Here is a 16,681-nt window from a genome sequence, read left to right on the forward strand (position 1 = left end):
CCTGGAGGCTACCATTGACCAGAATCTCAACTTGACTTACCGTATAAATACCGTGGCTGCAACAAGCAGGTCAGGGGCTAGCAATACTGCAGTGAATAACTCACCACATGAGTCTTCAAAACCTGTCCACCATGTACATGGCACAAGTCAGAAGTGTGACAGAATACTGCCCACTTGCCTGGATGAGCGCAGCTCCAACAACACTCAAAAAGCTTGACAGCATTAAGTACAAAGCAGCCCGCTTGATAGGCACCATATCCACAATCACCCATGCCTCCACCACTGACGCTCAGTACACACTGCTGCTACTATCTACAAGATGCACCACAGAATTTCACCAAGGCTCCTTTAGCAACACTTTACAATAATTTTTCAATCTAGAAGAACCAGGGCAGCAGACATGTCGGACACTGCCACTTGAGAGATCCCACTCAAGTCACTCACTATCCTGACTTGGGAATATATCCCACTCTCTCTGGGACTTCCTTGTCCGCTCCATATTCCCCTCCAACCCCACCACACCCTGCACCTTCCCACGCAACCGCAGGAAGTGCTACACTTGCCCCCACAGCTCCTCCCTCACCCCCATCCCAGGCCCCAAGATGACTTTCCATATCAAGCAGATGTCTACCTGCAGATCTGTCAATATAGTATACTGTATCACTGTACCTGTTGTGGCTTCCTCTACATTGGGGAAACCAAGCCTCTTGCTCCCAAGAGGATCTCGAACAGTTCATCCACTTCACCAACACCTTCCACCCCAACCTCAAGTTCACCTGGGCCATCTCCAACACATCCCTCACCTTCCTGGACCTCTCTGTCTCCATCTCAGGCAACCAGCTAGAAACTGATGTCCATTTCAAGCCCACCAACTCCCACAGCTACCTAGAATACACCTCCACCCACCCACCCTCCTGCAAAAACTCCATCCCCTATTCCCAATTCCTTGACCTCTGCTGCATCTGCTCCCAGGATGAGGCATTCCACTCCTGCGCATCCCAGATGTCTGCATTCTTCAAGGACCGCAACCTCCCCCCCGCAGTGATCGAGAACACCCTTGAACGTGTCTCCCGCATTTCCTGCAACACATTCCTCACGCCCACCCCCGCAATAACTACCCTAAGAGAATCCCCCTCGTCCTCACATACCACCCCACCAACCTCCGGATACAATGCATCATTCTCTGACACTTGCGCCATCTACAATCCGACCCCACCACCCAAGACATTTTTCCATCCATACCCTTGTCTGCCTTCCAGAGAGACCACTCTCTCTGGGACTGCCTTGTCTGCTCCACACTCCCCTCCAACCCCACCACACCTGACACCTTCCCACGCAACCACCGGAAGTGCTACGTTTGCCCCCACACCTCCTCCCTCACCCCCATCCCAGGCCCCAAGATGACTTTCCATATCAAGCAGATGTTCACCTGCACATCTGCCAATTTGGTATACTGCATCCACTGTACCCATTGTGGCTTGCTCTACATTGGGGAAACCAAGCGGAAGCTTGGGGGCCGCTTTGCAGAACACCTCCACTCGGTTCGCAATAAACAACTGCACCTCCCAGTCGCGAACCATTTCAACTCCCCCTCCCAATCTTTAGATGACATGTCCATCATGGGCCTCCTGCAGTGCCACAATGATGCCACCCGAAGGTTGCAGGAACAGCAACTCATATTTCGCTTGGGAACCCTGCAGCCCATTGGTATCAATGTGGACTTCACCCGCTTCACAATCTCCCCTTCCCCCACCGCATCCCAAAACCAGCCCAGTTCGTCTCCTCCCCCAACTGCACCACACAACCAGCCCAGCTCTTCCCCTCCACCCACTGCATCCCAAAACCAGTCCAGCCTGTCTCTGCCTCCCTAACCTGTTCTTCCTCTCACCCATCCCTTCCTCCCACCCCAGGCCGCACCTCCATCTCCTACGTACTAACCTCATCCCACATTCTTGACCTTTCCGTCTTCCCTGGACTGACCTATCCCCTCCCTACCTCCCCACCTGTACTCTCCTCTCCACCTATCTTCTTTTCTCTCCATCTTCGGTCCTCCTCCCCCTCTCTCCCTATTTATTCCAGAACCCTCACCCCATCTCCCTCTCTGATGAAGGGTCTAGGCCCGAAACGTCAGCTTTTGTGCTCCTGAGATGCTGCTGGGCCTGCTGTGTTCATCCAGCCTCACATTTTATTCTCTTGGATTCTCCAGCATCTGCAGTTCCCATTATCACGGAACGGAGAATGGGGCTTGATTGAGTTGTATAAAATTGTGGAGGGGCATTATCCAAGATATTCCCCTGGTTAGAGGGATCAATGACTGGGGGCATAGATTTAAGCAAAGGAAAGAAGGTTTAGAGTGATAGTGAAGAAAAATATTTTCATGGAGAGAGTGCTGGAAAATTGGTTTAGAATAGTTAGTGACAGTCAAAACCGCCGATGCTGGAGTCAGAGATAACACAGAGTGGAGCTGGAGGAACACAGCAGGCCACACACTCCCAGAGGAACAGGAAAGCTGACGTTTTGGGTTGGGACCCTTCTTAGTGGAAGGGTGCCTGGCCTGCTGTGCTCCTCCAGCTCCACACTGTGTTACCTTAGAATAGTTAGTTGCTTATTTTTGACCAATACAGACTCAATGGTCCAAAGGGTCTTTTGTACACTATAGACTTCTATGGCTAAGACTAGAAATTGTTTTAGTAAGACAGAACTATTATGAGAAGATCAGTGAATTGGCAGGTTTATTTTAAAAAGCAAGCAGGTTATTCAGAAAAGAAAGGCCCATAAGGTCAGCAGTGTAAGTTAACAGTCTCCAAAACAATGAGGCAGAAGAAAAGAAATTCTAAGTCATTTAGAAATTAGTAAGTGGAAAGCTCCAGAAACAGAACATGTCAAAGTGTCAGGGAAGACATTCTACAAAACTGTTTAAAGCACGAGTTTAGGCAATATACGCAAATGAGGAAGTGAGCTGTGTAAGAAATGTGTTAAGGGGTCTCATGAAGAGAGAAAAATTGAATAAATTAGCATCGAGTGAATGCAGAACTTTTGCCTGAAAGGAACCAAGTGCAGCCGTGGCAACAAGAAACTTTAGAAGTACAAATATATTTCACTGTAGCTTGAGTAGTTGCCCTGTTTCATTAAAAAAGACAGAATTTATTTCTGATATTTCTAATTTTAAAAAAAATTGAGTAATTCTTATGTATAATGTGTTCACATTTTTTATTTTCTGGGATATAATACACTCTGATGATCTTTTGTTAAAAGGTTCATTGGTAGTGTTTTGTTTTGAATATGTTCATTGATTGATCATCCCAACAAGCAAATTTCAAAAGTAAAACTATCTAGCCATCTTTCATGCTGGTTTTTGAGTTGTCCCATATACGACCAGCTGGGATAAAAACAGTGTATAAGACTGATGGAATTTTTTTAGGAAATGCTTTCATTTCAGGCTTCTATTTAAATATATCACTTACACATCCTCTGGTCAGCTAAATATTTACTGTTAAAACTAGGACAATGCCTAGTTTTCTATTTTGTTTATGCATCTCATTCCTTTTCTCTTATTAATCACTCCATTCTTTTTCTTCATTTGACACTTAACCTTGCCTCTCACTTACTCTTAATTGCAATCACAATGCTTTGCCGCTTCATTTTAGTTTCTGAAATATTAAAATTACCAAAGAAGAATAATATTAGACTTGAAATATTAGCATTATTTTTCTATCTACAAGTGAGCCAGGCCTACTGTATTCCAATACTTTTTATATCAGCTTGTAATAGGCTTTGCACAGGAAGTGGATCCATTGTTTCAGGACATCAATGGTCTGCTCCATCACTCCTTGGTGCCACATGCTTCTCACTGGAGTTGTGTGTTCCATATCTGGTAGGGTAAAGTGATCAGTCTGCTGTACAGCCAGTAGCCCAAGTGATAATGCAGCCATCTCTAGACCAACACAATGGCTCAATGATGGCTGGAATAGCTGACTGCTGCAGGATGACAGCATTGTGACTGATGCTCAAAATAGTAGGAATTCACCAACACAATGGCCTCGTCATGATCACACATCAGCTGCATGGGCAAACCGAGGTACATTTGTAATGGCATCTGTTCCAGAATTCACAAGAAGCTGAGGACAATGGAGATCTGTACAATCACTGGCAGTACCATCCTCATTCTTCCCTGTGGTTTCAGGAGATCACGCAGTACAGTTACAACAACTTTGGTGGAGCAGATGTCATGACACCAGATCACAATCCCGAATTACTTATGGAGGCATTGAACATTTAAAGACATGTGCAGAATCTTCCCAGCCACGCGCAATCTGGACATTGGTAAGTCAATTGGGAAGTTGATGAATGAGAAGCAGGAGAAGGTCAGCAAGCAGGAGGGGAGTACAAACAGTAGTAAGTAGTAATAAGAGAGTTTGAAGGAAAATATTACTTTGACATTATTGCATAATTATTTAGAATGCACATAAATCTTTCTGGTATCTTACATTCTACTCAAATTATAATGAACAGTTTGATCTTTTCATGAGTGACAAAAATGCTTTATATCGTAGATGTTATCACTGCTATATAAAGGAAATCAGAAAAACAATCAACATAAATATAAAAAGACAGTATTATAACACGACTGCATCACTTAAGAAAGGAGTTACTTAGAATGAAAAAGAGGAATCCTGAAAACCATAGCGTAATCCAGAAAATAAATAAAGCCTTAAAGCAAACTAAGCCGGCAGTTCTTTTTCCTTGAAGGGCCACTGGAAAAGAAAACATATTTTTGTGTGTTCTCATCATTGCATTTATGTAACATATCCACACATCCAGTGCATTCATTATAGGTTTACAGCAAAATCAAAGAAACCAGGCTTGCGTAAAGGGGGGAGTTAATTTCTATTAAATAATGATCACCTCCCACTCAAAGCCTTGCATGAGACTACAAAGTGGGACAGTCACATCAGAATGGTATAAATGTGCTGTAAATTTCTTGTGAACGTAAACTAGAATTTAACCACTGGTCCTGTCAGGCAGCAATACAAATAAATTAGTAGATGCCTGTGTCTGCGTTTTAAATGTCAGAAGAAAATCTCAAACAGAACTCTTCTTCATAACCCAAATTGAATATAATCCTGTGATAATGGGAACTGCAGATGCTGGAGAATCCAAGATAATAAAATGTGAGGCTGGATGAACACAGCAGGCCCAGCAACATCTCAGGAGCACAAAAGCTGACGTTTCGGGCCTAGACCCTTCATCAGAAAAGTGCTCCCGAGATGCTGCTTGGCCTGCTGTGTTCATCCAGCCTCACATTTTATTATCGTGAATATAATCCTAATGAGCACAAATATTTAGGTAGACTAAAATTGTATCTGCTGTTTTGTCAAAGGGAAGCTTAAAAAGTCACATGAATGAATCATAAGTGATTATGTAGTGGAAGGAATATAAATACAGAAATGAGATTTTCATGAATGTCTGTGTTTATTATAGTGAAGTCTGCAAGAGACATTTAGAACATTATGTTGGAGAACTTTGCTGTATCTCATCTCTGCAAGGATCTTAGGTCTGCCTGTGGCAGATAATAGGTGAGCTAGCATGATAGATGCATGGGAATGATGGGCAGATAGACAGTATGGGTTGACTTAAATGTAACTATCTTGGCATAAAACCTGAAAAGAGCTAGGAGTGGTAGACAGGCTGAGATTGGCATGAAGGCTACGAGGAGACATGGTGGTAGGTCGGTAGTGGGGTATTATTTGGCATGGTAGGCATGAGGTGGTATGCATGAGGTATGGCAAGCATGTGACAGGAAGGCTTGTGGCAGGTGAGAAGTGGAGGGAAGTCTTCCACTTTATTCTTCCTTTGTTACACTTCAACATAATGTTAATGCTCTAGATCAGGGCTTCTGTAAACTCAGCATTCTCTGATTTCTTTTCTTGCCCCTGGCCCACCTGCCAGACAACCTATCACCGTAGAATGAAAATCCAAACTTCCAGGCCACTTTTCTTCCAAGTTCAGTTAGCGAAAGTTTGGGAAATGACGTGCCGGAAAATGCCAGGCCCAAAGATCATATATGAGAGTGAAGTACTTACATTAGTTATCATTAGTAAACAAAAATTGCCAAAAAAGATTAATGATTCTAAACGTCAACAATATCCTTTTGATTCATTGTCTGCATCTTCAGATTTTCAAAGTTACTGAGGTGCTCTGATGCAGAACAAGGCCATTTGGCCCACTGTGTCTACACCAATTTTCCCAAATGAGCATCATGACTTGGTGCTATTCTCCTCTCTTTTCATAATATCTTTACCCTTTAAGGTTCTGTCCTATAAGTCTTTGAAATTCTACTTAGATAATGATCTGATGTCACCTTTAATGCTTCAATTGTAAACCTGCCTCTACCATTTCCAGGTAACACATTTCCAGAACTGAAGGAATCATTGTGTGGAAAAAAGAACTTTTCTTGCAGCACATTTGCTTCTTTTGCAAATCACTTTAAAATCTGTGATCTCTCATTCTTGATTGCTCTTTGAATGAGGTTAGTTTGTCTATATTTACTCTCTGCTTCCCCTTCATAATTTTGAAATCTTTAATCAGACTCTTCATAGCCTTCTCTAAGGAAAACAGTCCCAACTTCTCCAGTCTAATCTCATTATTGAAGTTTCTCATCTGAGTGCATTTTTGTTCATCTCATCTGCACTCTTTCATTTTCCCTGTGGTGCACAGAACGATATACAATACTCTCTCTAAGGTCTAATAAGTGTTTGTGGAAGTTCAGCACCACCTTTTGTACAAATAAAGCCCATGATACTATATTCTTTATTAACCATTTTCTCCACTGTTTGTGCTTTCAATGATCTGTACATATGTACACCCAGACTCCACTGCTCCTGCACCCCCTTTCGAACTGTGTGCCTATTTTACGTTGTCTGTCTATGCTCTTTCTCCCAAAGTGCGTCACCTCACACTTTGCTGCATTGAACATCAACTACTACTTATCTTCTCACTCCACAAACATGCCTATGACCTTTTTGGTATTCTAAAAATGCCTTCCACACAGTTCATGATGATAGTAAATATCACATAATTTCTGTCTTTGAAATTGTCTCCCATATACTAAGATCTGTCAACTCTCTCAAGTAAAGGTGAAAAATTCCACGCCACCATTTTAAAGTTGATCAACAGAATTATCCCTATTGTCCTGGCCAATGTTCACCTTTTAAACAACACCACAATAAAATTATCTGACCATTGTCACACAAGTTATTGTGGGTTTGCTATTAAGAAATTGGTAGTCACAAAAACAATTCCTACACTTCAGAAGTAATTTGGGTGTTGTTAAGTGTTTTGAAACATCCCAACAGTCAGTTGGTTATTCATTTGTTTGCTCAAATCACTCTGTGTTTCTTGATTTCCCCACAGAGGTCAGAAATCCATCTATCTGAGCTTTGAGTTTATTCAATGACTCGGCATCTTTGGCCTACTGATGTAGAAATTTCTGATAATTCACAACTCTCCAGCTAAAAAATAAAATTTGCATCTCAGTCCGCAATAGCCAGCCACTGCTCCTGAAATGATCTCCTCTACTTTTAGGTCTCTAGTAAGGGAAACAGCCTCTCACAGCTATCCTGTCAAGCCCATGTGACAGCATCATAGGTTTTAATCGCATCATATTTTTCTAAGCTCTAGAAAGTGCAGTCGCATTCTCTTAAGACCATAAGACATAGGAGCGGAAGTAAGGCCATTCGGCCCATGAAGTCCACTCTGCCATTTAAATCATGGCTGATGGGCATTTCAACTCCACTTCCCTACACTCTCCCCGTAGCCCTTGATTCCTTCTGAGATCAAGAATTTGTCAATCTCTGCCCTGAAGGCATCAAATCTCTCCTCAAAAGACATCCGTCTTCTCCCAGTAAAAAGCTCAATGAACCTTCTCTGCACCCATCTAAGTCTGGTACATATTACCTTACGTATGGAGACCAACACTGCACGCAGAATCTAGTTACAGTCTCACCAAAGGTCTGTACAATTGAAGCAAAACTACATACTTCAGTAGAACAAAGAACTGTGGATGCTGAAAATCTGAATCAAAACACAGAAATTGCTGGAGAAACTCGGCAAGTCTGGCACCACCTGAGGAGAGAGGTTCTGATGAAGGGTCACTGGACTTGAAACATTAACTTTGCTTTCTCTCCACAGATGCTGCCAGACCTGCTGAGTTTCTCCAGCCATTTCTGATTTTGTTACTCATTTTTTGTACTCCAATTGTACTGTATTCACTGGAGTTTCAAAGAACAAAAGATAATCTCAATGCAACATGTCAAAACACTGAGTAGATGCTGAGGTGAAACTATGAGTGGCAGTCTCAGGTTGCTTGTTTCTTATCGTTGGGCTATAGGTGAATACTAAGATGGACGACCCCACTTACTCTGCCACTTGATGCAAATGAATAATGAATCATACTGTGAGACATCAAGAGAAACCATAATTTATTGCATCACTCATCTCAGCTGCAATACTGAGATGCAATGATGTACTCAGATTTACACAATCTCAGAAATCACAGCGGTTACCATCTTCTGGACCCCTCTCCTTCCTATCATTAATGCACACCCCCCATTTCTATATTCTGAAAAGTACGTGCAAGTGAACCTGTAATTGGGATTATTATTGTTGTACTGGAATATTTGCTGGGGCTCTGCAGAAAATTTCCTCAGAGGATTATGAATATTTGGATATATCCCTACAAAAGTTACTAGAGGTTTAGTCACTGAGTGTATTGAAAACCAAGACTCAAAGATTTTTGAACACTAATAGACTCCAGGATATGCCATGAGCAGGAAAGTAGAGTTGCTGCAGAAAATATCAAAAATCTTATTGAATGGTCAAGCAAGCTTGAGGATTTAAATGGCCTGCTCCTATTTCTTACATTCTCTATGTAGTTTGTTTGCATTGATCCCAGAATCCTCAGTAGAAAGTTGCACAATCTACTGGTTTTCCAATTATAGTCAAGTTGCTACTCCAACCCCAGGAAATAAACAGAACAGTTGTAAGAAAAATGAACAGCAAGCTTCCTTCCTTCACTATTGGCTGCATTATCTGGAAGTTCATTTTGTTTCAGATTTGACAGAAAATCTCTGCAGGTAAGTGATTGTTTCTTATGCAAGGTAATAGCCTTCTTTCCCAGTGGCTCGAAAATTGGTTGATTTATTGGTTAATTGGACGCATACATTAACAAATGGAATGCTTTGACACATTTTGGACTTGAGTTTAATTGTTTGAAAGCATTTGTCCAGAAATTCCATCCATACCACATGATACATAAATTAGCAATGCTGTATTGAAGAAAGCTGCTCCAATAGCCATCATTAGATTGATTTGCTGAATCCTTTTTTCAAGCAAAGAAAAATAAATAGCCACTGAAACACTAAGATTTTATTGTTACAGCAGAATGTGTAGAATCCCTACAGTGCGGAAACAGGCCATTTGGCACAAGTCTACACTGAGCCTCTGAAGGGCAGCCATCACAGACCCACCCCGCTCTCCTGTGATGCCACATTTCCCATGGCTAATGCACATAACCTACACATCCCTGATACTGTGGGCAATTTAGCATGGCCAATCCACCTATAGAGGAGGTGATGGCCTAATGGTCTTATCACTGGACTGTTAATCCAGAGACCGAGACAATATTCTGGTTCAAATTCCATCACAACAGATGGTGGAATCTGAATTCAATAAGATAGCTGGAATTAAGAACCTAGAGACGGCCAGGAATCCATTGTCGATTGTCGGAAAAACCCGTCTGGTTCACTGACATCCTTCAGGGAAGAAAACTGCCATCCTTACCTGGTCTGGCCTACATGTGACTCCAGGCCCACAGCAATGTGGTTGACTCTGAACTGCCCTGGGGCAATCAGGGACAGGCAATAAATACTGCCTAGCCAGCTACGCCTTCAATGAATACATTTTTTAAAAGATTAACTTTAGACTGTGGGAGAAACCGGAGCACCTGGTGGAAACCCACACATAGACACGTAGAACGTGCAAACTTCACACGCACAGTTGTGAGGCTGGCATTAAACCCAGGTGTCGACACTAAGGCAACAGTGCTAACCGCTGAGCCACTGTACCACATGTTTGTTCTTTGATACTCTACTGGAGCTACTAAATGTTGGAAAATAATACTTCAGAGGAATGGTCATTGGACCCGAAACATTAACTCTGATATTTTCTTCACAGATACTGCCAGACCTGCTGAGCTTTTCCGGCAACTTCTGTTTTTTATTCCTGATTTACAGCATCTGCAATTCTTCATCTAAATGTTGCAAAATGCTGCATTTTCAGATTGCAAATTTGATCTGATCACATGCGAAGTGAAATGCAGAAAATGTAACCTGAATAGCTGTTGTGCATTTCTACTCACTGAAAGATAAGGATACATTCCAACTCCACTGAGCTCTCCCAATACCAATCACCACTGAGCAAACTCAATTATACTTATTTTCCGATTTCCAAACACTTACCCTAATCCTCTCAACAGCAACATGCATTTTTATATTTCCCCCTTACAAAAAATTCCTGTAAAAAGCTTTACTTCAGAGTATTATAAACTGACAACAAACCACATAAAGATGTTTAGACAGATGATCACAAACTTGCTCAAAATGAAAATTTTAACAACCACCTTAAAGTGAAAAGGACAGGTAGAGAGGCTCTTTTAGGAAATGAATTCCAGATTTTAGGACCTTGACACAGTTTAGCTGAAAGGAAGGCTGCCGACTGTGGAGTGATTAAAATCAGAAATGCTCAAGTGGTCAGGACTGAATGAACATAGGTCTAACAAAGTTGCAAGTTGCAGGGCTATAGGCAATCACAGTGCTGAGGGTGGGCTGGGGGTGGTGGTGGTGCAGGGTGTCAAGGCAACGGAGGTACATGTGAACAAAAATGAGAAGTTTAAAACTGAGATACTACCAATGTCAATCAGCAAACACAGCAAAGATAAGAAACAAAAACAGAAGTTGCTGGAAAAGCTCAGCAGGTCTGGCAGCATCTGTGAACAACAAAAATCAATGTTTCGACTCCAGTGATCTTTCCTGAGAATTCAGATTTCAGATCACAGTTCTAACGAAGGGTCACCAGTCCCAAAATGTCACTTGGATACTTTTTTCTTCTTCGCGAATGCTGCCAGACCGGTTGAGCTTTTACAGCAACTTCTGCTTTTGTTTCTGATTTACAGCATTTGCAGTTATTTCGGGGTTTGTTTTGCAGGGATAAGTAAGCTGGATTCAGTTGGACACAAACGATTACATTTTCAATAACCTCAAATTTGTGAAGGATATAGTTAGATAGGCTAGCCAGTGAGACATGCCTTAGACTAGCAAGTCGAGAGATAGCAAAAGAGATGGGGATTTCAGCAACAGATAGGCTAAAGCAAGGGCAGAATTAATAATTAATAAGTAATAATTAAGTAATATTATGGGGTTAAAAACAAGTCTTAGGAATGGTGCAGATTTGTGATAGGATGTACATCTCAGCGTCAAATGTGACATCAAAATTTCCGACAACCTGGTCCAAGCTCAGGCAATTGCCAGGTAGAGGGATGGAGGTGCTGATTCTCGAGTGAAGTTTGCAACAAAAGACTAACCAATGGCTTTGAAATTCCAAACATTTAACTGGAGGCAACATACACTCGTCTAGCATTTTGATCATTCAGAGACAGTGAAACAGTCAAACCACGTGGTGATAAAGCAGAAGTGGATTTTTCCTGGGGTACATGTGAAAACTGACACTGCCTGGAGCCACTTAAAAGGTGAAACTAGGAGCAGACAAAAGAATAAAGTTAATGGCATGGGAACAAGAAGAAAAGCTTTTGCAGATGATTTGTCTGTTAAAAATAGACAGATAAAAAGGCAAACAGGCAAAAAAGTGCAAACTCATCCAGCAGAACAATTGATCAACAAATATTGCAACAAAATTTCATGGTTAATTCTGTGAAAGATTGCAGAGATGGATAAAGACAGATAATATATATTTGTCATTGTGATATGGAAGGTCATTTGTGACTTCACTTCAGTGCTGTGACACGGAGAAAGCCTGATTTGCAAGATTCAAATGTGCAGTTCTAGGGCACCGATTTGTTATTGTCTCTGCAAAACCCCAGCAAATATTTTGTTACAGCAATAATAATGCCATCTAGAATTTACTTGCATATACTTTTCAATATACAGAAATTGGAGTGTGCAATGATAGAAAGGAGACAGAGGGTTCAGAAGATGGTAACTACTTTTGCAATATTGTACGCAATTCTGGTCTCCCTCCTATAGGGAGGATTTTAGAACATAGAACATAGAACAGTACAGCACAGAACAGGCCCTTCAGCCCACGATGTTGTGCCAACCATTGATCCTCATGAATGCACCCTCAAATTTCTGTGACCATATGCATGTCCAGCAGTCTCTTAAATGTCCCCAATGACCTTGCTTCCACAACTGCTGCTGGCAACGCATTCCATGCTCTCACAACTCTCTGTGTAAAGAACCCGCCTCTGACATCCCCTCTATACTTTCCTCCAACCAGCTTAAAACTATGATCCCTCGTGTTAGCCATTTCTGCCCTGGGAAATAGTCTCTGGCTATCAACTCTATCTATGCCTCTCATTATCTTGTATACCTCAATTAGGTCCCCTCTCCTCCTCCTTTTCTACAATGAAAAAAGTCCGAGCTCAGTCAACCTCTCTTCATAAGTTAAGCCCTCCAGTCCAGGCAGCATCCTGGTAAACCTCCTCTGAACCCTCTCCAAAGCATCCACATCTTTCCTATAATAGGGCGACCAGAACTGGATGCAGTCTTCCAAGTGCGGTCTAACCAAAGTTTTATAGAGCTGCAACAAGATCTCATGACTCTTAAACTCAATCCCCCTGCTAATGAAAGCCAAAACACCATATGCTTTCTTAACAACCCTGTCCACTTGGGTGGCCATTTTAAGGGATCTATGTATCTGCACACCAAGATCCCTCTGTTCCTCCACACTGCCAAGAATCCTATCCTTAATCCTGTACTCAGCTTTCAAATTCGATCTTCCAAAATGCATCACCTCGCATTTATCCAGGTTGAGCCCTGTGGAACACCACTCACCATTTTGTGTAACTTGAAAAGGTTCAGAAAAGATTTGCAAGGCTCTTACCAGAGTTGGAGGGTTTGAGCAATAGGGAGAGGCTGAATAGGCTGGGGCTATTTTCCCTGGAGTGTCAGAGACTGAAAAGTGACCTGATAATATCATGAGGGGCACGGATAGAGTAAATAGACAAGGTCTTTTCCCTGGGGTGGTGGGTCCAAAACTACAGGGCCGAGATTTAAGGTGAGAGGGGTAGGATTTAAAAGGGACCTTAGGGGTAACTTTTTCCACAAAGAGGGTAGTGTGTGCTGGAATGAGCTGTGGGAGGTAGTGCTGGAGACTGGTACAATTGCAACATTTAAGATGAATTTGGATGGGTATATGAATGGGAAGGGTTTACAGCGATAAGGGCCAAATGCTGGCAAATGGGACTAGATTTATTTCTGAAATCTGGTTTGCATGGATAAATCAGAACAAAGGGTCATTTTCCATGCCATACACCTCTGTGACTCAATGACACTGTGGTTTATGTAATTGTGTAAACTTGAGTACTGCATCTCAGTATTGCAACTGAAACAAGTAATGCAATAAATTATGGTTTCACTTGAAATCTAACAATGTGATTCAGTATTCAATGGCATCATACAGAGCTGTCCATCTCAGTAGTCACCTGTAGCCCACAGCAAAAAACCAAGTCAATACAATGTGGAGCTGGAGGAACACAGCAGGTCAGACAACATCAGATGAGCAGGAAAGTCAATGCTTCATCACGACTGGACAGGGGGCAGAGAGCTTGGAAATAAACAGAGGGTGAAGGGGTGGGGTTGCAGGAAGGTCGGTGGAATGGTAATAAGTGGATGCAGGGAGGGGTGGTGGGTATTGGTCAGTGGGAATGGTGGGGTGAATCGGTTGGAAAGACGATGGACAGATTGTGTCAGCTCAAGGAGGCAGGGATGAGAAGGAGGGTTAGACATGGGATGAGACCGGGAGTGGGGAATTTTAAAACTGGTGAATTCTATATTGAGGCCATCGGGCTGTAGGCTCCTGAGGCAGAATATGAGGTGCTGTTCCTCCAGTTTGTGAGTGGTGTCATTGTGACACTGGAGGAGACCCAGAATGGACATGCCACCCAGGGAGTGGACCAGTGACTTGAAATGGTTAGCGACGAGAAGGTGTTGTTGATTATAGAATACAGAGTGCAGACCTTCTGCAAATCTGTCACCGAATCTACACTTGGTCCCACTGATGTAGAGGAGGCCACATCTGGAGCAACAGATACAGTAGGGCAGGTTGGTGGATGTACAGGAGACCCCTGTCTGCTTTGGGAAGAATGAATGGAGGTGGAGGGGCAGGTATAGTACTTCCTGCGGTTGCAGGGAAAGGTGCTGAGTGTGACAGGTTGGTGGGAGTGTGGAGTGAGCAGTCCCTACAAAAGGCAGATAGGGTTGGGGAGGGAAATATCTCCTTGGTGAACCAGGTGGAGGAGGATGATACGCTGGATGCAGAGGTTGGTGGGGTGGTATGCGAGGTATGCATTTCCTCACTCCACAATTTCCTCGTCCACTCCACACTCCCCACCACGTTTCCTGGCAATCGCAGGAAGTGTTACACCTGCTCCTACACCTCTATTCAAGGCCCCAGACAATCTTTCCAAATTGGACAGGGATTCACCTGTAAAGATTCCAACCTGGTCTACTGTCTCCAGTCCTCTGATGTGGCCTCCTCTACGTCAGTGGGACCAAGTGCAGTCTCGGTGACAGATTTGCAGAGCTTCTGCACTCTGTACGCTATAATCAACAACACCTTCTAGTTGCTCACCATTTCAAGTCCCCTGTCCAATCCCTGGGTGACATGTCCATCCTGGGCATCCTCCAATGCCACAATGACACCACTCACAAACTGGAGGAGCAGCACCTCATGTTCTGTCTTGGGAGCCTACAGCCTGTTGGCCTATACAGAATTCACCAGTATCCAAATCTTCCCACCGCTGGCCTCCTCCCACATCCAACTCTCCCTCTCATCCGCGCCTCCTTGACCTGACCCTACCTGTCCATCTCCTTCACCATCTGCCTGCCCCATCATTCCCATTGACCAATTACCACTATCCCCTATCCGCATCTACGTCCCAACATCGTACCTACCCACCCTTTGCCCCATCCCTCCTCCCTCTATTATTTTCGTGCTCCTCTGATGCTGCCTGGCCTGCTGTGTTCCTCCAGCTCCACACTCTCGCTGACTCCAGCAGCCGCAGTTCTTGCTATCTTCCGCAAAGATGGAAATGGTAAAGTGACAGATATCACGAGGCATCGGTATATATCCAGGCGCATTGGCAAAAAAAAAACATTTGAGCTGCTTCCACGTTTCAGTTCAACCTGTTATTGGCTTGTCACAGGTACATGTCATCGAGCACTATTACAAGCACAGTCCGGTACATCAGGCCTGTCATTTAATTTACCCCCATCCAGATCAGATATCCGGCAGTCTACACTCAGAAGGGAACTATACAGCCAACTGTTGGCGGAGTAGTAGTTCCTTTGGTGAAAACTGACGGCCGCAGGATCAGAGCTACTGACGGGGTGAAACAAACAGGGCAGCTCACCTGCTGGACATAGTCGTATACTTGGTCCACTTCTCTGAATGTGGTTTCGCTGGGAGTTAAGGCGTAAAACATCAGCCTGACCCCCTGCGAAAGGGTGAGGTTGGATTGCAGATGCAGCACCATGCCCAGGGGTGAAATACACAAGGTGAGGAAGTCCGGAAACGCAGAACTACTGCTCACAAATGTTTGTAACGAATCCCGGTCAGCAGGCGAGAAGCAGTACCTAGTCCCTGGGCGAAGTGAAGCAGGGAGGAGGCGGGCCGGACTTTGGCTATTTGTAATCTGTAAACAGGGAAGTGGCTGGCCCGCTGAAACATTGACGTGCCTGGACTCGCGAATAAACACGAGTTGCATCACTACCAAGAGGAAACATTAATAACTTTTAACCGAGATAATTAGCCAATTGCTAAAGATGTATGCCAGTTTCTTCGAAGCAGTTTTTTTTAAATTTGAGTTTCAGTTAAGTGGCCCGTGCCTTTACTTTTTAAAAATCCGCATTCTGTCATATAGATAACATGGTGTGGAGCAGGATGAACACAGGTCAAGCAGGATCAGAGGAGCAGGAAAGCTGGCGTTTCCGGCCTAGACCCTTCTTCACATAGAACTGGGGAAGATGCAAAATGTTTTATGAGGATGGTACCAGAACTCAAGAGAGTTCATCAGGGCACACTGAACGGGCTACAGCTCTAGATAGAGGACAAGGCTGAGTGGAGCCCTAATAAAGACGGTTTTTTAAAAATTGTTTGTGGGACAGTACCATAATTATGTTCACCAGAAATAAAGCTGGGAATTCGAAGTAGCACCACTACCCTGAGAGTGCTTAAAACGTGAAACTTGCGACCACGTTGTGATGGAAGGAATAGAATTATATCAATGGGCTTTGGGTGGTTAGAGCATAAATGTTCGTATGAACCAGATGGATCTAACGGCCAGCCATTGTGTTGTAAATTCTTTTATAACACATTTATCTTAAAT

General features: G+C 43.3%; 1 protein-coding gene across 3 annotated transcripts in view; it reads right to left on the reverse strand.

Annotated features, from left to right (window-relative positions):
- agmo (alkylglycerol monooxygenase) overlaps positions 1-15,985 on the reverse strand; it is a 349,880-nt gene extending 333,895 nt beyond the window's left edge. For 2 of the 3 annotated variants that reach the window (XM_048549597.2, XM_048549590.2), the window contains exon 1: positions 15,707-15,983. In XM_048549597.2, the coding sequence (XP_048405554.1) occupies positions 15,707-15,829 (123 nt within the window). In that variant the 5' untranslated portion in view covers positions 15,830-15,983. Of the gene's footprint in view, positions 1-15,706 lie in introns of all 3 variants that reach the window. The other variant, XM_059654521.1, reaches the window with a different exon arrangement.
- Between the last annotated feature and the right edge of the window lie 696 nt (positions 15,986-16,681).

Source organism: Stegostoma tigrinum, chromosome 2, assembly GCF_030684315.1.
Source record: "Stegostoma tigrinum isolate sSteTig4 chromosome 2, sSteTig4.hap1, whole genome shotgun sequence".
Taxonomy (NCBI): Eukaryota; Metazoa; Chordata; class Chondrichthyes; order Orectolobiformes; family Stegostomatidae; genus Stegostoma; species Stegostoma tigrinum.